Here is a 22,944-nt window from a genome sequence, read left to right as displayed (position 1 = left end):
CTGGGCTACTGGGTGCATGCACTTAGAACCAATCGATATTACAAAGTGCCTTCCCAGAGGCCTTGGCCAGTGTGCACTCCTCACAGCAGTGCACACCAGGCTTCTCCACACACTGGCCCGATGATGTTATCAAGGCTTATTTTTTGCCAATTTGGCTGACCTCCCAGTCATTTTGATTAGTATTTCTCTTATTATATATGAGTGTATATTTTTCATATGCTTATCGACCAATTTATTTTGTCTTCTGGGAATTGTCTGTTTATAACTCTTGCCCTTTTCAATACTTAAAAATTGATTTCTAGATGCCAATTAATTATATGTGACATCCTGCCCTCCACTGATTTTTAACTCTATGGGTACTTGTTTTATCATATTGAGGTTTTAAAATTTTCGAACTCAAATCTGACCATCTTTTTCCTTCTGGTTTGGAGATTGGTGTCTTGAGCTTTTGACTACATTTTATATATGCCTTTCCCACTCTAAGGCATGAAAACACTCTCTTATACTTTCTTTTTTTTTTTTTTTTTTGAGATGGAGTCTCGCTCTGTCACCCAGGCTGGAGTGCAGTTGTGTAATCTAGGCTCACTACAACCTCTGCCTCTGGGTTTCAAGCAATTCTCCTACATCAGCCTTCTGAGTAGCTGGGACTACAGGTACACACCACCATGCCTGGCTAATTTTTGTATTTTTAGTAGAGGTGGAGTTTCAACATGTTGGCCAGGTTGGTCTCAAACTCCTGGATTCAAGTGGTCTGCCTGTCTGGGCCTCCCAAAGTGCTGGTGTTACAGGTGTGAGACACCATGTCTGGTCTTTTATACTTTCTTTCAATTTCCTGTATAGTGTTTATGTTTAATTCCTTCTTCCATCTGGAACTTTATTTTGTATAGGATGTGATATCAGTATTCTTTTTTATCTTATTAAAAATAACATCAGAAGATCAAACACCGCATGTTCTCACTCATAGGCGGGTGTTGAACAATGAGAACACATGGACACAGGGAGGGGAGCACTACACACTAGGGTCAGTTGGGGGGAAATAGGGGAGGGACGGCGAGGGGTGGGGAGCTGGGGAGAGATAGCAAGGGGAGAGATGCCAGATATAGGTGAAGGGGAGGAAGGCAGCAAATCACACTGCCACGTGTGTACCTATGCAACAATTTTGCATGTTCTTCACATGTACCCCAAAACCTAAAATGCAAAAAAAAAAAGGGGAAAAAAATAAAAAAAAAAAAAAAAAAAAAAAACATCCCATGAGTTCCACCTGAATTGTCCACATTTTAGTGAGATGTTTCTTTTATCATATACTAAATGTTTATGTATGTTTGTCTTTATTCTTTCCCATTGGTTCTGTCTGTTCTGGTGCCCACTCTAAACTGTTCTAAAGATAGTAGCTTTCTGGTATGCCTCAATGACTGGTGAACTAAGTCTCCATATATTACTCATTTTCAAAAATGGCTAGCCCATTCTTAAACATTTTTTTCTTCATGATGAATCTTGCAACCAGTTTGACGAATTTTATTAAGCAATCCTGTTTAATCGGGGTTGTAATTGCATTGAATATATTGATTACTTTGGGGATGATTCTCTTATTTATGATATTATTTATTCCATCCAGGCACGTGATATTCTTCTAAGTTCTTCAGTAAAGTTTTGCAGTCATCTTCATAGAGGTCTTCTGAGATTTAAACCTAGGTATTTTATGGTTTTGTGGCTGTTGTGAATACTTTTTCATTATATTTTCAAACAGGTTATGATTATTAATATATGACACTCTAATGATGGGAGTAGTGAGCTTTCTTCTGCTGCAAGCATCTAATGGGTGCTGGCCAACAGGGAGGGAGGGTGTTTGTCACCAGAGACACACTCACCACTAGGGTTTCTTTGCATGCCATGAATTAGTGTGTCTATGAAATGTCAGAATCAGGACTTGCTCTTGGGTGACCTCTAACACCCTGGAGAGTATACTTACCTTTTTCAATTTATTTTTTGTTCTCTTGACCTTGAATTGTTGTCTTAGGAACCAGGGCCTTTTCTGGATACCTGGAGAGAGGTAGCACATGTCTCTTTTACCGCTGCATAAGCCAGTGCCTGGAAGAGTCTTCTGTGTATTTCCAAGGAAAATGGAATGAATAATCCATGAATATTTAGCCCATAGTCACCTCCCAGCTGTTATCTTGATGTCAGTCTGATCTGCAGTCTCTAGAAAAAGATGGAGAATTATGACAACTAGAAAAAAAATTCTGTCATCTAGGAAGGGGGCTCTTAGTCAACTTTGATGGACTTTGGAGATGCAGGACTCCTACACTGGCATCTCCTTCTCTTGGGAATGGTGGTGGGAAGAGAGGACTTCTGATCATGCAGGAGCCCAGAGGTCCCATCCTACCTGCATGCAGCAGGGACTCTTCCAGTCTGGTCCAGATGGTGGTCCTCTTGTATAAAGCACCTTGCAAGCCCTATACCCTTCCCTTGTCAGTGCCTAGTATCCAAAAGTTCAATAGGCTGTGTGTTGTGTGGAACTAGCCAGGTTCTGCACTCCTGAGAGTGGCTTGTGGGGAGCTGAGATGCTTCACCTGCAAGGATTCCAGCATATGTGACTTCCATGCCTGATGGACCCTGGCTCAGTGGCTACCAACCAGATCTCCAGGTGCATGCAAATTCCTGTTCAGATCTGAGTCTCCACACTTGCATCTGCATGGAGAGAATTACTGAGTTCTGGGCTGCATCAGGATATGCTAAATCACACGAGCAGTTTTGGGTGGTTCAGGGCCTCAGTGCTTCAATTAGAAATAATGTCCATAACAAGGAACTCTGTAGAAGTTCTGTCCGGTAAGACCTATTCCTCTGTTGTGCCAAAGACTGAAGTGGGTCCCAATGTCTTTTCACTTCAGGAAGACTCTAACCGGCTTGTTTGAACTGTTGCCTCCAGTGACAGCAAATGCGTTGGAGCCTGTCCTGGCGGGATGTGGCCTAGCATGGTGATCTCTCAGCAGGAAGTGCTCTGGGGATTCTTCCTCTGAGACTGACTAGGTCAGAGGTACTGTGAGCAAGGCCTGGGGCAAGGACCCTACCTGAAGTCCTGGGAGAACCTATGTAGGAGGTGTGCTTGGGGTCTCAGGGGCTCTAGGCAGAGAGATGTTTTTCCTCCTTCAGAGGGCCTTCAGATCAAGTGTTCTGCACAAAGTCTGTTTTTCTTTTCATTGTACAGATATGCACTTGGTCCCTCTTTCCCTTCTAGAAGATGAAGAGATGGAAAGAGACTCTCAGGTAACTATACCAGGCAGTCCCTTATGCATACAAAGCAGTCTAAGGATCACTGAATGCTTTAACCTATGTTCTGCCACTTGATCCTCCCATAAAGAGGGCAGTGTTCCTTCCAAGCTCCCATAGCACAATGCCTGGCTATCTCCAGGCTCTGGGGATAGATCTCCACAAGCTTGGTCAGCCAGTGGTTTGTGTGGCTGTTGTGCAGGTGCCTGTCTCCCTTGCTGACCTTTAGCTTCTTGGGGTAGACGTCAGTCAACTTTTCATAACACCACATAACACAGCACAGCACAAAGGAAGGTTTCACTAAACACAGATGGATTGATCTGTCAAGATCAGTGAATTATTAGGCTTAGAGAAGGCAAGAGACTGCTTGAGGTCACACTTTGGAAAGGCTAAGACTCAGCTCCGGTTTTCTCTTTGAGTCCAGTGCATCTTTCCTCACTTTAGAAGGCTTCTGAAGCTGCATTTCAGGGGTCAAAAGGGGTCTTGAGGGCCATGTCTTTAAGATGACATGACCTATAGTTCTTGACTTAGAGTGTTTCCAGGAGACCTTTAGGGGTAGGGTATATTGTATCATTCCTCTCTTTGGCCTCACCTCGGGCCACAATAGAAAATTCAACCTTCTATCCCTTCCCCACACAGACAGTGACCTGAGACTGGTCATAAATAGCTCCCTACTGAGGTGCACTGCCTCTGAGGATGCAGGGTCCTAGTCATCCTTTAAGGAAACCTTAGCCCCAAGGAAACCTCAACTTTCAGACTTGAGCCCAGGCTAGGTAGAGGGCTGTCTCTTTTCCCATAATGTATAATATTCCTTTCTCCCAGACAATTGGCTCCACTGAAGCAGGAGAAACAAGAAATGCTTTCTACAAACACTGGTTTTGGTAAAATGTATAATGCTAGGCTCTTTGATGCTCCTGAAATCCCTCTCAGCAGGGTCCCTCCTTGTTTTGACTCATCATTTCTTCTTATTACCAACTGTTATGATTAGGAGAATTGCCTGAGTGCAGGCCCAATGTTTCTAAGACCCTAATGAGTAACACGTGCAGACTCGCTTAGCAAGTCCTGGAATCATGGTTTTTCTGTTTCCTCAGGGAAGCTGATGAGATGGCTCGGGGACAGGAGCTTCTTCCTGCCTCAATGCAATATCCCCCTAACCCCCAGAAAATGCTTTGCATTACAGCTGTGCTGTATGCTGTTAGGTGCCTCTACTCCAGGTGGAAGAGTTTTTAAGGAGGAGATTTGGAACCTGCCAGCTCTGCACTAAAGTCTCAGTTCCACCACTCATGAGGGCATGAGTTGGGCAAGTTTCTTTACACTCTGACCTAGAATTTTCTCATAGATAAACTGCAGACAATAGTATCTACTTCAAAGAATGTTGGAAAGATAGGATTCCATTAAGTAATCCACAAAAATACCTGAGACGGTACTTTGCATACAGGATTTACTAATAAAAGAAAATACAAATTTCCATTGTGACCTCCACTGCTCTTTCAGATGCACCTAGTATCCAAAAGTTCAATTTCTCTTTTATTGGTTCCAAAGACAATTCAAGGTCAAATAGAAATCTGCTCCAAGGAAAGGACCCAAAGCTTGTCACTTAGGCAGTGACATGAACAAGTTCCATCAAGTCAGAGCCATGTCCACAGGAAGGCAATGGGACAGGGAGCCCTTTTGGTCACCTAGAAGGCAAGGACACTGGTGGTGCTGGGCGTGCACAGCTGAGTGGCAAGTGCGCCTCAGCGAGTGACTGTGTGACCACAGACAAGACATTCTACCACTCTGGGCCTTAGTTTTCCTATTGTTAAGATGGGGCTAATAATGCCTCACAGAGTTGTGGAGAGAGAATAGTGACATAATGTCTGTAAAAAGACTGTTTGTTCTGTTCAGAGAAGTTAAAAAGTATTCAGAATCTGCCTCTTCTCATCTCCTCTGCTGATGTCACTCTGGCCCAAGCCTCCATCACCTCTCCCCTAGATGACTGCTGTGGCCTCCTGTTGGTCTGCCTTCTTCCACCTTTATCCTCTTCTGGCCTGCCCTCCACAAGACAGCGTAAGTCTAAGCATGCCATTTCTCTGCTCAGGGCCTCCTTACAGTAAGACCTCATTTACAGTAAAATTCCTGGCAGGCTGAAACCAGGACTTAAGAGTCTGCCTCCCCCACTACTTTTATAATCTTTATTATGACCCCTCTCCTTATTAATTATTATATGGCAACCATGCTGCTTCCTTGATCTTCCTCAAAGAAGGAGCCAAGTACATTCCCAACTCAGGGCCTTTGCACATGCCAGTTCTTTGGGCTGGGGAACACTCCCTCCAGATATTTGCATGGCTTCTGTCTCATCACACTCAGGTCTCTGTCCAGATGGCCTCTGCTCTGAGAGAGCTCCTCTCACCATTCCAGCACACTGTCTCCCCTCCTCCTTCTCTGTGTGTCATCAGAGCCCTATTACTGCTGATATTATGCCTTTATCTACTTATTGAAGTGTTATCTGACTCTTCCACTAGAAAATAAGTGTGGCTGGGTGCAGTAGCTCATGCCTGTAATCCAAGTACTTTGGGAGACCAAGGCAGGTGGATCATGAGGTCAAGAGATCAAGACCATCCTGGCTAACACGGTGAAACGCTGTTTCTATTAAAAATACAACAACAAAAAAATAGCTAGGTGTGGTGGTGGGTGCCTGTAGTCCCAGATACTTGGGAGGCTGAGACAGGAGAATTGCTTGAACCCAGAAGGTGGAGGTTGCAGTGAGCCAAGCTCATGCCACTGCACTCAAGCCTGGTGACAGAGTGAGACTCTGTCAAAAAAGAAGAAACAAAAAGAAAAGAAAAGAATCTCCACAAGGGCAGTGCCTGTGTCATTGTCTTCACATTCATCATTATCACATAACAATGAGTTAAAAATTATATCTGCCAGTAGAGAAACCATTCTCCTAAAGACTTCTCTATTGGCAGATGTGACAGGCACTGTTCTGACCCTTTACTTACATTGCTCAATTGGTAATCCGCTACAGCACTTCTATGGGTTTCTGTCATCATTATGCAGATTTTACCACTGAGTATGCTGAGGCTTTGATAGGTTCTGCCAATATCCAGGATTCAATTCAGTTTGGTCTGTATCTGAAGATCTGTGACCTCCCATCCTTAGTAATTTGCTACTGGGGTTCATTTAAAACTGATTTCAAAGATGGCATAAAATTTTCTCTGATAAGGTTGTGCTCACATGGCTGTTAGAAAAAGTAAATGAACATGATTTCCCTGAGCTTTAATACCCTCTCCTCCTTGCCCCAGAGAGATACCCTACACATAGAGGAGAGGAGCCTCAAAGGATGCCGGAGCTAGTGGTGGGACAGACATCAACCAGCCTTCTAGCCCCTGCTGCTTTGGACCTACAGCACATACCCTCTCTCAAAGGGACGCCTCAGAATTTCAGACATCACTTATTCCATATTGAGCAAAATAATGTCCCATATGTCTGGTATTCTTTGTTGGCAGATTGCAGACAATTCTTGGTCTATTTTTTTTCTAAAGATCCTGAATCCTTCCAAGCGTCTGCTATTGAGAGGTGGATGTCTTTGGCATTCTTTAAATGACTTACCAGTCTGTCCATTTTGGTGCCACTACTTTCCACAGATGCCTGGTAACTTATTCCTGGTTTCCCATGTTGCCTCAATAACCTCCCTCATTTATGGTAAAACAGGGCAATCCTTGCACCACTGACCTCTGTTATCGTGGACTTATTACTGTGCTTGACACAGAATCTTTAGAAGCACCTCAGCTGTTGGCAAGAGAACTCAGTGAAAGGGACAGGGAACCCACAGGCGGATGCCACTCTCCAAGGTCCTGAACCAACGTGACGTGACCACACCACAGCCCTTCTAGGACTCTCGTCATTCTTGTCTAATGTCCTTCTGTTGGGGGAATGTTGGAAGAGGAATTACTGTCATGCTTAGGAGGGGCGAGAGAAGAAGAGGAAGAGAACTGAACTTAGGCTGGAGAGTGCCATGGCCACAAATGGCACTTAGAAAGAATAAAGGTTTAGTGGTGTTTTGCTTTGGCATTGTTTTCAAATAGCCGGTTATCAAGAAGCCGCCACCACGGCACAAGAAGCTGAATTCATGTTTATTTGATAATGGTACTACATCCCTGACAGTTGAAACTTTCCCTCTTTTGCTTATGTTATCCTCCAACCCATCCTGCTTTCAGCCTTGTGTTCCATACTTCAGGCAAGGTATAATAACCAGCCTGACTTGGTTCCCTGCAGATTTTGTCCCATAGAAGACCTCTTCAAACTTCTACAGCCCCCATTTCCCTGTCTGCCTCTACTTCTTAATTCTTCTTCCCCATAAAATCTCAAAGATCCTTTTACTTTCTACGGGAAGTCTTCCAATCACTCAGATACGGTTCCTTTAAGTAGCCGTTGTGACAATAATCAATGGAGAAATAAATTCTCTGGCAGAATCCTTATTTTGCAAGTGAATTCTGGACCATGCTGCCTTCCCAGGCACTCGCACCACGCACTCTCCCACCATCCCTCTGTTTGATATCATTTTCTGGTCGCCCTCTCTACCACCTCTTCACCTTCATTCCATATTGAAGAGTGCTGAAGTCGATACTGAAGTACATATTCAATATTGAAGTTCATATTGAAGTCATTTTTCCAAACTATAATCTTGACTCTTCTCAGCCACAGAGAACATTACATTTGTTGCTCTCCTGACTGATAATACCTAGGAGTTTTGAGTATCAAGTGTCCTTTCTGGCTCATTCCCAGACCCCATTGCAATTCTTTCACCTAAAGGGAGAATGAAAAGAGGGCGTGGTTTGCTGTGGGAGTAAAGGAAAGGTTTTCTTTCCCATGGGTCAGGGGAAGACAATGAATACCAGATACTATGTTGAGTCAGGCTACCTCTAGGGAGGCCAGAAAGCAGATACAGGTCCAGACAGAAGTCACAAGCCCAGTACCTAATAAGAACTGGACCCATTCTGGAAACACAGGCCTGTGCTCAAGGCTAAGGTTCTACCCCTTGGTAGATGTGCTTGCTGGGACTAGGTGGCCTGGAAGGTGAAGATCAGTCAGGCAGACTTCAAGGTGTTTCTGTGGACAGAGGCCAGGGAGCATCTCTAAATCTATTGATCTTCACTGGTCATGTCTTTTCCCAAGCATCTGTAACCCTTTGCATCTGTATCACTTTGATCCTTTACTGTATGTGTTCACAGTTTCCAGTACTCCTCAGGTATGGGCTCTTACATCAGGTTTCCCCAGCATAGTTTCCATGACCCCATGGCTTTCACAGTCTTCAGCAGAATTCCAAATGAGGGGTCTCTGCTCAAGAAAGGGTATCTGAATTAGGCCAGTCTTAATTACATGAGCAGGTGAAGATTCCAGATAATCCAATAATGACAATACAAATACTACTACTAATAATGGCCTGTGATGTTACTCAGTTCGCTGGATGCCAGCTACAGCTAAACTCTTTAGGCACCTTATCTCATTAAATTATCAGACCCACCATCTTTCAGATAAGGAAACAGAGACTTAGAAGTTCATTTTCTCAAGGTCAACCAACTAGAGATTATGTTTTAACTTGGTCACTGTGAAAACTTAGGAGGTTCATCGGTTGGTTTCAGGGGACTAAGAACTCACTCAGGGTCTGAAAAATCATGTGTTCCAACACATGTTCACTTTTTCTGGGGGGAAAGCTTTGTTGCTTTTATCATATTTCCAAGTGGTCATGAACAGAGTAGGGGGGACCCCTTCTTTGGCCTGATGCAGAGGAGCATCGTCCCAGCCTGAATGTGGGGTTTTCCAGGGGAGTGTTTCTCCTCAGGTATAGCACCAACCTTGTAGACAACCACCATGGTTGCCACCTTCACCAGCTTCCAATGGGGAGGGATCCCAGGATGCAGATCCTGGCTGCAGCAATGCACAGCGAGCTAGACCCTACCTGCTTGGCACCTTGTACCAGCCTGAAATTTACTACTAAATCCTGAGACCAGAAGGTTAGCCTTATTAAGATTCCTGATAAAGGAATTGGCTTTGGAGGTTTACCTGTCTTCAGCAGATTTTCCCTTTGATTACTCAGGAGTGCTCTTATTTCCAGCTTAATGCCTACAAATAAAGTCACCTGCTCTCTCCCACACACCCTGTCTCACCATTCTTTAAAAAATCATCTGGCCCAAATCACATTAAGAAGCAAGAGATTCTATCTTGATATGGCAACACTTGGGCTGGCCCTGTGGGTCTAGAAGGATCCTATTTAACTCTTTCTGATCCCAGTGACAACCATGCTCAATGCAGGCTGAGCCAACCTCTCAGGCACATCCTGAAGGACACTGGAGACCCATCTTCATAACTTATGACCCACCATGCCCCCTTCTCACCCAAACAGAAAATCACAGCTCAACACTTCTCCCATCCTTTAAACAGACTGAATTTCCTTAGCCCTTTAAACAGAATGCATTCATCAGAAGTAACCGTGGCAACAGATCAGAGAGGCTTCAAAAAGCCTGTCTGTATGTAATTAAGAAAAATGAGGAAGAGCAGGGAGCTCAGACAGGGAGACCATAGTACTGAGCCTTGCCACCGCATTCACTGAGGGCTTTTGCTGAAGGAGATGGTAAATTTTCTTTCTCTGTTCTGCCTTCCCTCTCTGCTCCCCCATGTAATGTTTTTGTTTAGTGGTCTCAACTGGCCTCCTTCCTGGAGATGTTGCTGGGGGCCCAGATTCTAGATGAATACTCCCTGCAAGAGTTGGGCTCCAGGCCAAGGAGGCAATGCCTGGAGGGGTAGGGAAGTGGCTTAGCACCTTCCTCCAGGGAGATTTATGCAGAGGCCAAATCTACCCTGGCCAGACTTTCATTTAGGCATGAGGGAGACCGAGGAGTCTACCTGCAGGAATACGCCCATCTCATCAGAATGCTACAGCATGGACACCTGGGGCCATCATCATTTTAACCAGACAGACATGAGGCCCTGGCTTGCCAGCCCTGTAGTGGACCTCATGGGAATAAGGGACAGAGCCCAACATTGTTAGGAGACCATCTGAGCCCTGGTGCTGTTTTTAAAATAATTTCATTTGTTTCTCTGTTTCCTTCTGTTCTATTAATTTTCTTTCACTGGGATATAAACTCCGTAAGAGCAGAAGCTTGCCCATCTTGGTTTTTCTGCGTCTCAAATGCCTAAAAGAATGCAGGAAGTATTTGTTAAGGGAATAAATGAGTGAATGAATAAATAACAAATGGTCATTTTTTGTGGCCCAGACTCTGGTCACCTGCACAAATATGCACTGGCAGTTGCTCTGTGGGAGGAACAAGACACGCCCCTGCCCTCGAGGAGGCAGTGGAATGATACACTGCAGGGCGTGTGGGCTCTGCTAGCTCTCATCCATTCTCCAGGAAAGGCCCTTAATGTCTATTTCTGCTCCTTGGAAGGAAAAGATTCAGATTTATGTACTTCTGCACTCCACAACCATGACCCTCACAAGCCCCCATTTATGCTCCACAGAGGCATTTGCTCTGAAAAGCAGACATGAATGGGAAGGGGACAGTGGCTGCTTTATATAAAGACTTTTACTCAATTAATATGGAAGAAAACCCTCCCCTTGGAATGTGAGTGGCAGGGGGAACACTGCATTTCCCCTGAGCACCTGGGAGCAAATGAACAGACATGGAGCAGCATCGACCAGGATGGGTCTCCCCAGCTGTCAGGGAGGCCAATAGATCAGACACTGGGCAAGACTCTCCATCCAGCTCTTCATTTGCCACTGTTGCCTCACCAAAGCCTCTGCCACTCAGAGTAACAAGTAGTGGGTCATCACTGTTTACTGCTGCTGCTTCAAGGCCTCTCCAAGGCCCCTCCATCCACCTATAGCAGGGTATCCTGTCTCATGCTGGAGAGGGGCACATATGTGGGACCTTTTTCCATGCGCACTGAACAAACGTAGAAAACCAGGTGGAAGGGCAAAGTATTGCCTGAGGACAGGAATCACAGAAACACACCAGATACCTGCTTCCGCCCACCAGGAGGCTACAGTGTAGTGAAGATGACAAAGAGGAAGAGACTGTCACAATGCAGTGATGGAATCTGACTTGGGCGCCTGGAAATGGGCTGTGAAAGCCCAGATGGGGAGAGCATGAGTGCTGGGCCTCAGGGAAGGCTCCTAGTGGAGTGGGCACTGGACCTTGAAGAGTGAGCAGGAGTTCATCAAGTTGATACAGAGGGAAAAGAACTCAATACAGAGGGAAAGAACTCAAGACAGAAGGAAGAACATTGTGTATAGGCTCGGGGATAAGAAGGGAGTTTAGTGTGCATGGGCAATTTCAGGAACGTTTTCTGCCAGCCACGGTATGAGGGATGAAGGTCAGTTGCCAGGGATGAGATCAAGAACAGCAAGATCCCACAGGGATGTGAATGACATGGAAATGAGGGCAACCATTCTGGGTAATCAGGAAGAGGCAGGGAACTTGTACACAGGAACACTGTGACTCCATGTGCAATTTAGAACTCACACTCTGGCAGGAGAGACTATATCAGAGATGCAGAAGCAATGTTGGAGAATTAATTAGAAGGCTTTTGCAATAGGGTAGGAAAAATGATGAGGCCCAGTATTATGAGGCCATGGGGATAGAGAGGAAGGGAAATGTCTAAGGAAAAGTAGAGAAGACAGGTTGTGCTAATGGTTCATGTGTTAGGGGATACAGAAGATGTGGCTTCCGGGGCCTGGCTGGTGACTACACAGGTGTCAAGGAAGGTAAGATTGCAATGTGTTCCCTGATCTGTCACATAGAAAACCAAAGGAAAAGCAGTCATGGCAGAGAAGTAGGGAAGTAACCAGGTTGGCTGAGCAGGTAGAGAGGAGAGACAGTAAGTGTACGCTCTTGTTTGGAAGAGCTTGGTTGAGCCAAGAGTAAAGAAGAGAGGATGTGCAATGTAGAGAGATGCCAGGTGATGATGTTTTGGTTTGAAAATGGCAAAGACTTGTATGAGTTTACGTTGAAAAGCTGGAGTCAGTGGGGAGAGTGTAGTTGAAGCTCAAGGGAGAAAGGAGATAATTGAAGAAGGAAAGTCTCAATGGGTGAGAGGGATGGATAGCCACTCTCTTGGTCAGCGCCTGCCTCTTCCCCTTTACCCTAGGCTGCTTTCTGAGTGATAGCCTCAGGATGTCCCAAGGATGTAGTAAGATAACATTTTTAAAAGATTCACCCCACCTCTAGTATAAGCAAGCACTCAGTGAATGCCTTTATTCTGAGATGAGAAACAGGGGCCCATAGATGAGCCTAGGCTGTCGGCTATAAAAGTAAGATACACTAGAGTGGCATTGACTGCTGGGAGCTCGTGGTCTGAGTACCATCAGTCAGAAGCAAACATACGTGTCCAAGACAGGCAGTGACCAATATAGATGGTAATGAATTGTGCAGTGCAGGGCAAGGTTGGCCCAGCCAGGTAAGAGCCTACCTGGGACAGTACCAAGTGCCCTCCCAGCACTAGCTGTGTGATGATTTGAAGACAGATGGGTTGTTTATTCCTGGGCAGATGGGTGGGGAATTCTTGAATGCTGTTTGCAAGACTTCAGTAAAAATGCTTCATGAATTCTGCCCTGTCACAAGCGTGCATGAGCACTGTGCTTTAGCTCAGGCCTAATGGGCTTTATATAGTACAGTACTGATTTTCTTTCATGTTTTAATAGAATCCGATTTAATATTTGCTTTCTGCTCTAGCTGCTTGCTGTTGACTGATTCAACACAGAATCCTTCCCTGGTGCCCCCCGACCTTGTTGTTATTCCCTTGTTTTGTGTTGGCATTTGATTCCTGTCTCCAGCATGAACCACTTTACACATGTCTTCGTTCAGCTGGTGACAGTCACGTGCATGGATTCTGAATGCATTACTATCTGAAGCGGCTGCTCCAGCAGACCTGCCATTCGAAAGGGGGGCTTCCGGGCAGGATTCATTTTTTATCAGTTAGACACTGAGGAGATGCAAGGCTCGGGCTTGGGAACCTGAGGCTATGATCTTTTCTGGTTTTGGGCAGCAGATTCTCTGACTTAATCTCAAAATGCCTAGTGTTGTGGCCATTAATTCAGCAATATTTTGTTCTTCTATGAAGCACCAGGATTTTCATAGTTTTGCAACAAGGCATTTCAATTTTTGCCAGATTGTGTAAAGTCGCCATAACCAGAGCTTTCCAGAAGAAAGAGGCTGCCCTCTTTGAGTCCCAGTGAGCCTGGTTGGTTTGCAAGAGAAAGTCTGTTCAGAGCAGGGCAGTAGTTGAGAACGTGAGCTTTGGAAGCAGGTAGGTATTGGGTTTTTACGTGGACTTCATTCTTACAGACCTATGTGATCTATAGCCAGCCTCTCCTCTAAGCTTTACTTTCCCTTTCTGTTAAATTGAGATAATTATTGTATCTTCCTGGTAGGGATCTTTGGTGGGATAAATGAGGTAATGCATATAAAGCAGCTAGCAGAATGTCTAAACACACTCCTATGTTTTCTTATGTCATCGAGCGCAAAGTGGCTGCATGAACCTCTCCCATCCAACTCTGCTTCTTGTCTCCTGTGCCAAAGCTGGTGCAATGTAAACATGCATCTATTCAGGTGCTCTGGAAGCCTGTCCTACAGAGATACATTCCTGCCACCACACGTATACCATATAGATCTCAAATTGTGTGAGATTTTGTGCAAGATTTCAGAATCTGTTAGGGCTTTTGGAAGAGCCACTCGTATCCCTCGACCCTTGAGTTCTACACCAATTAAGATTAAAGAATCCAGTAAATGTTCAAAATATATATATATATATATATATATATATATATATATATATATATATATATATTTTATTAACCCTCAACCTGGCAGGACAATGTGGCTTGATCCCGAGAACAAACAGCGTTAAACCCAGGTCCTGGAACCTTCTTTTCCTTGGCACACATGATCCAAAGAAGAAAAGCCTCAGTGAAGATGATTAAAATGGGAGCTAGGGACAAGTTGTCATCTCTGTTCACCTATTCTTTTCTCAAAATGGATTGGCGCATACACATTTGGGGTTGGGGAAGGAGCGGGGGATCAGAGCATTGATGTGGATGGGAATGCACCAGAGGCAGACAAGAGAAATGCTAAATTAGGAAGTTTATGTCTAGCCTCACCGGACCTTTCTTTGTCTCCCTGCAGGCGTCCCATCAGGTCCCCGAAATGTTATCTCCATCGTCAATGAGACCTCCATTATTCTGGAGTGGCACCCTCCAAGGGAGACGGGCGGACGGGATGATGTCACCTACAACATCATCTGCAAAAAGTGCCGGGCAGACCGCCGGAGCTGCTCCCGCTGTGACGACAATGTGGAGTTTGTGCCAAGACAGCTGGGCTTGACCGAGTGTCGTGTCTCCATCAGCAGCCTGTGGGCTCACACCCCCTACACCTTTGACATCCAGGCCATCAACGGAGTCTCCAGCAAGAGTCCCTTCCCCCCACAGCACGTCTCTGTGAACATCACCACGAACCAAGCCGGTAAGTCTGGAGGCTTCTGTGCTCCTGTCTGATGTGTGGTTGGCTGTTTGTCTCCGGGCAGGGACACAGCTACAGCCACATCCAACCTGCCAGTGTGCTGTCAGGCCTCTGCCCAGGAGCGAAGGTGTCAGGTGATAGGCATTTGTGATCACATGGAGAAGGCAGATGTAGTGTTGCACTTCTGAGAATGAGCTGCAGACTAGGGGATTTTTTGTGCCCAGCACAAAAGCAAAGAGGTATAGCCAAGCCAGAATAGGACCTAGTGCTCCTCATTCAGCCTAAGCTCAACAAATGCTGTTGGAAAGATGGATGAAGAGATGGATAGACAGGAGTGTGAGTGGGCAAACAAGGGAGTGGGTAAGTGGATGGACAGATGGACAGAGGGGTGGGTAGGTGGACAGATGGATGGACAGACAGATGGTGAGTGAGTGGAAGCACTGAACGACTTTGAGAACAGGACCACCAACTATGCTTTATGGAAACCCAATGACAGAAACTTTTCAGAAATCATATGATAAAATCAATATTGCCTTTATTTTCCAATTAAACCTATGTAATTCAAAAGTGTATATGCTCCTTGCTAGCTTGCTCTGATGAATGATACGCTGCTATAGAGACCTCAGATAGAGGGCATAGATTAATCCTGATAGCCAGCACATCCTGTGGCATGCGCAGCTCAGAACACACTTTCTCCTCTTTATTTCTGTATCTCGCACTCTTCTGATCTTTTCTCTTTCATACTCTTCACAGCTCCTGCAATAATCTGTTTATTTTTATATCAATTTAGCCAGTTCATTCATGTACTCATTCACTCATTTATTTATTCATTCATCATAAGAGACAGTCATTTGGCATGTACTGTGTGCCAAGCTGTGGATTAGACACAGTGAGAGATGCAGTGATACTTGGACACTATTGTTCCTCCCATGAAACTCATTAACTGAAGCATTTACAGGATATAGATACGAAGCACAAAGCTGCAAGGTAAAATGCTGTATGCATGCAGTAAATACCAAGGGAGTTAGAGAAAAATGAGCAATCTCTCTCCTGGGGTTACTGTGCAAGGCTGCAGAGGGGAAGTGAATATCACAGGCACAGGCAATGAGGGTCACAGGCAGTGGACCATGATGTTATTTGGAATTATAGATTTTTCTCAATTAACAAATTCTAAGAGGACAGCTTGTTAGTAGAATAGCGGGAGCCAAGCATCTATCTCTGCTCTCTCTTCCTCCGTGTATCTCCCCCTCCCTGACCTTCTCGTTTCTACTCCATCCTTTTCTACTCACCTCCCCACCCTCAGACTCATTCTGCCTCTTTTAAAACCAGGCATCTTTGATGGCAGATGAATCTTGAGTTTAAGCTGTCAGAACTGAGAAGAAAAAAAGGTGTTGTAGGAGAGCATGTCTGTCCAGATGGCTGCGTGGTTGCTGTGTGTGTGTGTGCGTGTGTGTTCATGTGGTGTGTTTGTATGTATGTGTATGGTCACGTGTTTACATGCATACGCGTGTAGTGAGAAAATAAGAGTGGAAGTGTAGAAGCCTCCAGCTGGTGACCACAGTCCTGGTGCCGTGGAGACAAAGGTGGTGGCATTTTGTCTCACCCAAAGAAAGGAGAATGGTAATTTCTGCATTATGTTAAACATGTAGCATGGGCAGCCTTTGTTAGCAGTATTTCCCTTGAGGAGTTTAGGCAGAAAACTGGCTGAAATATTTTAGTGTCCCAGCTTCTGGGAATGACAATCCTGCCAGGCTGTCATGTTACACTGGGCTTGGCTGTCTTTTCTCTCTCTCTAAGCATGTGCGAACAAACCTGCCACTTATATGGGTTTGCTTTTATTTCTGCCCTCCCTTCTCTTACCCTGCTATTCCCGAACCTGCCCATCTGCTTATCTTGCCATCTGCACCTTCCCAGACTGCAATGGAGCTGGGGGACCAAGGCTCTTGCAAGGAGCCCTGCATTACCAACTTGCAAAATATTCATTTTAATCCTCACCCTTTTGCTCCTCCATGAGCACACTTCTCATGTGCTTTGTTCCCCTCTAGCAGGTCCTTTAATCTTAATCATCCCTGATTTTGTAGTCCTAGCCTCCGTTATCACCTTCCAATCTGTGATTCCTCTTTGATAACTCTGGAATTTTGGTGTCAGAGAATTTACACTCACTGAGAGAAGGCTGCAGTTGCTTCTTGGTATCACATGCTTATTGTAAAACAAATATCAACTTGACCAGTGGTTCCTAATCTGTGGGCTGTGGACTGAGAAACAGGATGCCATCATACTGGCTTGATGAATCTATGTACAAATAAAAATTATTTTCAACCAACAGATAGTATTTTTTATAGATGAGAACCTTCAAAGTAAATATTCAAGGCTGAACTTCTGTGAGAACAGTTTAGAACCATGAACAGAAGCTATGCATTTTACTAGAGATGGAAGAGAGACTAAATAGTAAGCATCTTAAAAACTCTAATGACTCAGATCCATTAAGGGATGAGGCAGGTTGACCCATGTGTTAGCAATAGGTCATGACATGTCTAACCCCTTCCCAGAATACCCAAGCTGCTCCACTCTGGGTTAGATCAAGCTCAGCCTTCCTCCCCTGGCTTCATGGTATGGTATGACCCCCCTCTGTGCCTGTGGCCACCTGTCCTACTGTTTTGGTCATACATAGGTAGATGGCAGGCAAGGAATTTGACCAGGAGAGTCCTGGAATCAGTCATTAAGTCAACCTCTGTTTATTGAATGCCTACTCTATGCCTGGAACTGCCCAAACTGTGAAGTGACTGGGGACTACTGAGTGGGTCCTGACTGAGAAATAGATGAGTAATAATTATTATTGTTAACACTCATGTTTATGTTTCCTTTGAGTTTACAAAGAATTTTGGAATTATGTGGACTCATCCTCATAATTACACAGTGACTTGGGGATTATTGTTCCTATTTTTCTGATAAGAAAGCAGAGCCTTAAAGGGATTTGGAGACTCTAGGATTAGAAGGTGATCAGCAAGATGTCCCCTGTCTGTGTCTGCGTTATGGTGTCCTGTCCTAAAAGTGGACAGTCCCTCTGGGCTCCCCATTTCATAGTCTACAACAATAGGCTTTTCTTGATTCCAAGAGCTGTGATCTAAGAAGAGACCTTGGAGATTTTTGCTATCATTTTTTAATGTCATCGGGCACATGGTAGATACAGTTCTTCACTCAAAGACAGCTTGTCTGTTGAGTCCTGAGATTCAGAGAGCTGACCCCAATTATGTATATAGGCACAACTATTCAAGGACCAGGTATCACTTGGAGAGTTTAGGACAGGATCCTTAACCAGTCCAAAGGCAGTGGCAGAGAACTGACATTTGTGAGCACCTCCAGTGTGCCAACCCCCACCATGTTTTTTGTTTTATTTTTTTGTTTGTTTGTTTTACAGAGGAGGTGGGTCAGATGAAAATACTTAGATCAGAGCACTTTCGAATTTGCTCAGCATCTCATAGCCAACAAATGATTATGAGAAACATCATTTGCACCTCCCGAGGCTGCAGATATTTCTGAGAAACATCATTTCTTGGCCGTGAGATGGTTTGTGGCCATTTTATCCTCAGACTGATGAAAAATCACATTCTAGTGGACTGTGTGAGTCATAAGCTCTCTCTACACTGTTGCCACATTGCTAGGCCACTTTAGCTGTCAAAAAAATGTCCATCATCTTTGGTCAGGATTGGTCATGAATTATGCAAGCTCAAATTTACGTGAGGTCTTCAGGGATGCATCCTTGCACTGAATACAGCTGCCATGAGTTTAAAATAGACCAGATCAGGTGCAACTCTCTCTATTCCAGTGGCCAAGTGATCTGCAGAGAGATTGTTATCACCACTAACTCCTGCAGTCACTCTCTGGCATCTGGACCCAGATTTAGACTGATGGCCAGATCATCTGGCTGTCAGAGAGAATTAAGTGAATGAGAAACTTTACTTCTCTCTTCTGCCAAATAGACTCGGAGTGTCAAGGCTGGAAAAGAAGACCTCAGAGGAAATCTTGGGGGGATAAAAGATGAATCAGACCAGCATATGAACTTGGGGCTATCTAAGCCAAAGAGAACAAACTCAAAGACCCCTAAGGCCAGGCAGGTAATGGAGAGGAGCAAAGCAGGGCCAGGTACAAGGCAATAGGGAGTGGTGGGGACTACAGGGAACTGAAGAGAACAGAGGCAGCCACTGCTCAGCTCCAGCAAGGGTTGCCATGCCCAGCACTGCCTGATTTTATAAGCTGAAAATCCAGATTTAAAATGTTGACAACTGATTAGGAAATGTTAAAGCACTTGGAAGCCAAACAAATCCAATTCTGGATTTAGCCTATTGGCTATGGTTTGTAACCTCTGACTCAGAGGGTGAATCTGATTAACCAAAGCCTTACTGCTGAGCATGCTCTGTTTTCCATTCTCATTCCACCATGGGGCAGTCATATTCCTCACCTCTGGGCTCATGGTGGCTGAGTGCAATGGGGTATTCCTGGGGTCCCTTCCCCTCTCTGCTCCTCACATGACTCATTCAAGTTCATTTAACTGCCAAGATCCTTCATTTCTCACCTATAAAATAGGAGTCATGATACCCGCTTCCAAGTACTATAGTAACAAGCAAATGAGTCTGCAGATAGAAAATCACTCTGTAAACTACGCTATGGACTGAGAGATTAGCATCATTTCTGGGACTATGTCTTGAACTGGAGAGCAACTTGCTGTACTTTTTCTCCCTAGACTGTTTCCTTCCAAGGCGTCTCAGTTTCTTTGTTTGGGATTGATGGTATCTGTGTCAGATACATAAGAGATACTGGTTCCTCCATTCTATGCTGGGAGGAGTAGGCACCAGAAAGGAGAGTGGCAAAGTCTGTATCCCAGTGAGCTAATGACGAGGGAGGAACTGGAGCCCAGAACCTGGGTAGCCACCACTGGATGATTCTGACCCTCAGAGGAGCCCACCTATGTTTTCTCACTGTGTATTTGAAGAAGCAACAATTTCCCCCTTACTTGCATGATCCCATCAGCACAATTTATATCTGACACTTATATTACATGCAGTTCATGTATGGCCTGTGTGCCACTTGCATGTGGAATACTATTCATCATGCCCACAACACAGACACACCCATTACTTATTTTTCTTTAAAAACTGCTGTACTATTTCTATTAATAGTTACAAGCGCCTATAGTTTGTCCATTGTAAGGCACTTTTGAAGTTCTTAGACAATGAAAGTCACTCAGATACACTACTTTTCTTACAAAAGAATTACCTAGCCCATCAATTCCTCTGAATACATCATCTAATTTGCATTATTCCTTGGTTAAATATAGTATTTGCATGCATAAAGAATAATCTTTGAATATGAAAAGGAATTTTATGATATTGCAATATATTGAGCTCTTTGGAGGAAAGATATTATGTAAATCTCAAAATTAAATATTAAAACAATATTACACTGCTGTCTGTAAAAATGTAGAGTGTTAAGATCCATATGCTGAAGCCAGTTCATTTGTAAGGGCTGTTCTCATTGGAAATTAGCAGGCAAAATTTGCTCCAAAGCAGAGAAAAGATTGAGTGAGAACTTTAAAGACTGAAATGACTTTAAAGAAAACTTTCACTGAAGTTAATAAAGAAGTCTTAAAAAAACTTAAGCATATAAAATTTTCACTGTTCTTAATTCAATCTCATAGTTGTTTCATTGCTTTCTTCTCATTGCTGATTCTAGAAAAGGTTGTTTTTACTGTTTCTTAGACCCTGGTATTGAGAAGGAACTTCCAAGTGGCCTCAGAAAGCCCCTGGCCATTTGCCAACAATGATGTGTTCTCTATTGAGCTCAGAGGGTCTGCAGATGGCAGTGGCTTCTACCCTTGGCAACCTTCGATCCACTGACTAACGTCCTGGCTTCTATCCTTGGCAACCTTGTGGTCCTCCACCAGATAATGAGCTGTGTGGAGAATCACACTTTCTCACCTAACACCAGTTTCCTGAGGTAGCAGCCGCAAAATGCCAGGCACAGAGAGCCTTGATAAATATTTGCCAGATGGCTTCAGTCCCCACAAATGAGCATTAGTATGAAATGTTTGTCTGGGGAGTGGTGATGAGAATGTGTCATGGTGACCCACCAGTAACATCTGAAGATCCCTCTCAGATCATTCAGATAATCTGGAGTCTTCCTCCACTGTGGCTCCTTGCAGGAACTTAGGGAATGCTGCTTAGGATGATGCTATAAGCCCTGATCCACTCAGAGGAACACAGAAAGACTCAGCCACTCTCAAAGGGATTGCTTTGTTTGTGCCCTTTAACTTTGGAAATGTATTCATTCACTTAACACACGCTTTATGACTGCTTACGAAGTACTGCTTTCAAGTACTGGCTCAAGGGTACTGCTTCTTAGGGGATCCCATTCACTCACCGACTTGACAAATATTTTTCAAGGCCTTTCTGCATGCCATCTACTGCTCTAGACACCAGGAACACGACAGCAAACATAACAGACAAAAAAAGTTAGGATGGAACCACGTGTTGTCGCCAGAGAGCATTTCAGTCTGTGGTAGATGTTGCTTCGAGTGACAGTGTGTTGGATGGGCTATTTTATTGTTCAACAGACCAGTAGGAACTTCTTGTGGATCACATGCCGGGCCACACAGTGGTTGGGTATGGGACTTCTCCTTTCCAGGTCATGAGCAGTGGCTAGTGATGCTGCTAACAGCTCCAGAGCAGCCGAGAATGCCTTCACTCTGCTGGGATTACCAGAGGGCCCACAGGACTCAGGGACTTATTTGCTCATTTACTCTATTGCTACTGGCAGTGAGACTGGAGGAAATTTCTTACCCTATAGGATTTCACATCCACATGAGATTGTTATAACCCTTATTGCAGAGGGAACACTAGTTGGATTATGAGATAGTTGCTGTTCACTTTGTGAACTATCTCATGTAGAGATGTCTCATAAAGAGGCAAAGAGGATGGGAGGGAGAAGGGTCCAGGTGATCCATCTACTCCATGCTCCTGTGGTAAGTCAACTCCATGAGCTATCATCCCCAGGAGAGAGCGCCCTGTATTCATCCTGTTGACTATTGTGTCCAGATAGGTGTCTAGTTGGGTGCCTGAAATATAGAAAGCAATCAACAAATGTTCATTGAATGAACTAATAACGTGTTAAATAAATAGATGAATGAATGCTTCAGTCTTTCATAGGCAATCTCAGGCATCAGCAAATGGTGCAGCTTTAGCTGTCATTGTGATCCTTCCTTTATCAGGCATCTTTGGGTGGGGAGCTGTGATTGCAGTTACCCCCTACATTCTCCCAGATGTTGGTAAGACCCAAGGCTTCCTGTGTGCACTGCACCCCCCAAACCATAACCATGGGTCTGTGGGAGCCAGTCTTCTATGACCTGGCCTGTCCTACCTCCCCCACTGGCAGGGTCCCAGCTGCTTGAACAAGCACAGGGAAGGTGTTTGGGATGGCATCCCAGCCCTGTTGTCATCCCCCTGCATGCCAGCCCCACGCCTGTCATTTTCACAGTACCATCCATGTTAAACAGGCAGGAGCACCAGGGGTTTCTGAATGCAGCAATTAACAAAACAGTAATCAAGCTAAGTGTTTAATTTCAGAAAATTAACATCTTCTCTGAGCGGATGTGAAAGATGGAGGAAAAAGGCACATTGAATGTTCTGGGTAAATAAAGGCAATGCTGGACCACAAAAATTTTTAAGGGAGACTCTATGCCAATCCCTCAGGCCTCAGGATTGGTTTCCTTCTGACAGCCAAACTGCAGGAAAACCTTAGCTGTAGAATTGAGCCCTAGGATTTTAAAGTGTGCGATTCTTTCCTTTTTGCTTCCCCTTTTTTTGATGGTAGAGCAAATGCTTTCACCATTCAGAAGAGCTTGGGAGAAAAAGGGTCCAGTCATGCACCCTAGGAGTACATCTGCCCTGTGGAAACTCCCAATGTGATGTATGTTGCCCTTCTCTGAATTGTACCAGTTAAAGGCACAATACAGTGATTTCTTGGATGTGCATTAGTTGTTTATGTGCTTAGGCTGTATTTCTCCTGGCAGACTGAGGACTCCTGAGGGAAAAGGCCATGTCTTAATCCTCCCAGCCCTGCCCCGCAGCAATGTGTCCTATGCTATAGGATGTCCTGGCTGACCTTACACCATGTCACACTCTGG

At 44.6% G+C, this 22,944-nt stretch overlaps 1 protein-coding gene across 1 annotated transcript in view; it reads left to right on the top strand.

The window, feature by feature from the left end:
• EPHB1 (EPH receptor B1) overlaps positions 1–22,944 on the top strand; it is a 436,567-nt gene that overhangs the window by 302,631 nt on the left and 110,992 nt on the right. Inside the window, exon 5 of the mRNA XM_017501026.2 lies at positions 14,433–14,768. Within this exon, the coding sequence (XP_017356515.1) occupies positions 14,433–14,768 (336 nt within the window). The remainder of the gene's footprint in view (positions 1–14,432; positions 14,769–22,944) is intronic.

This window comes from Cebus imitator, unplaced genomic scaffold (assembly GCF_001604975.1).
Source record: "Cebus imitator isolate Cc_AM_T3 unplaced genomic scaffold, Cebus_imitator-1.0 Scaffold277, whole genome shotgun sequence".
Lineage (NCBI taxonomy): Eukaryota > Metazoa > Chordata > Mammalia > Primates > Cebidae > Cebus > Cebus imitator.
Note: the sequence above shows the minus strand (reverse complement) of the source record. Positions and strands in the feature narration are given on the sequence as shown.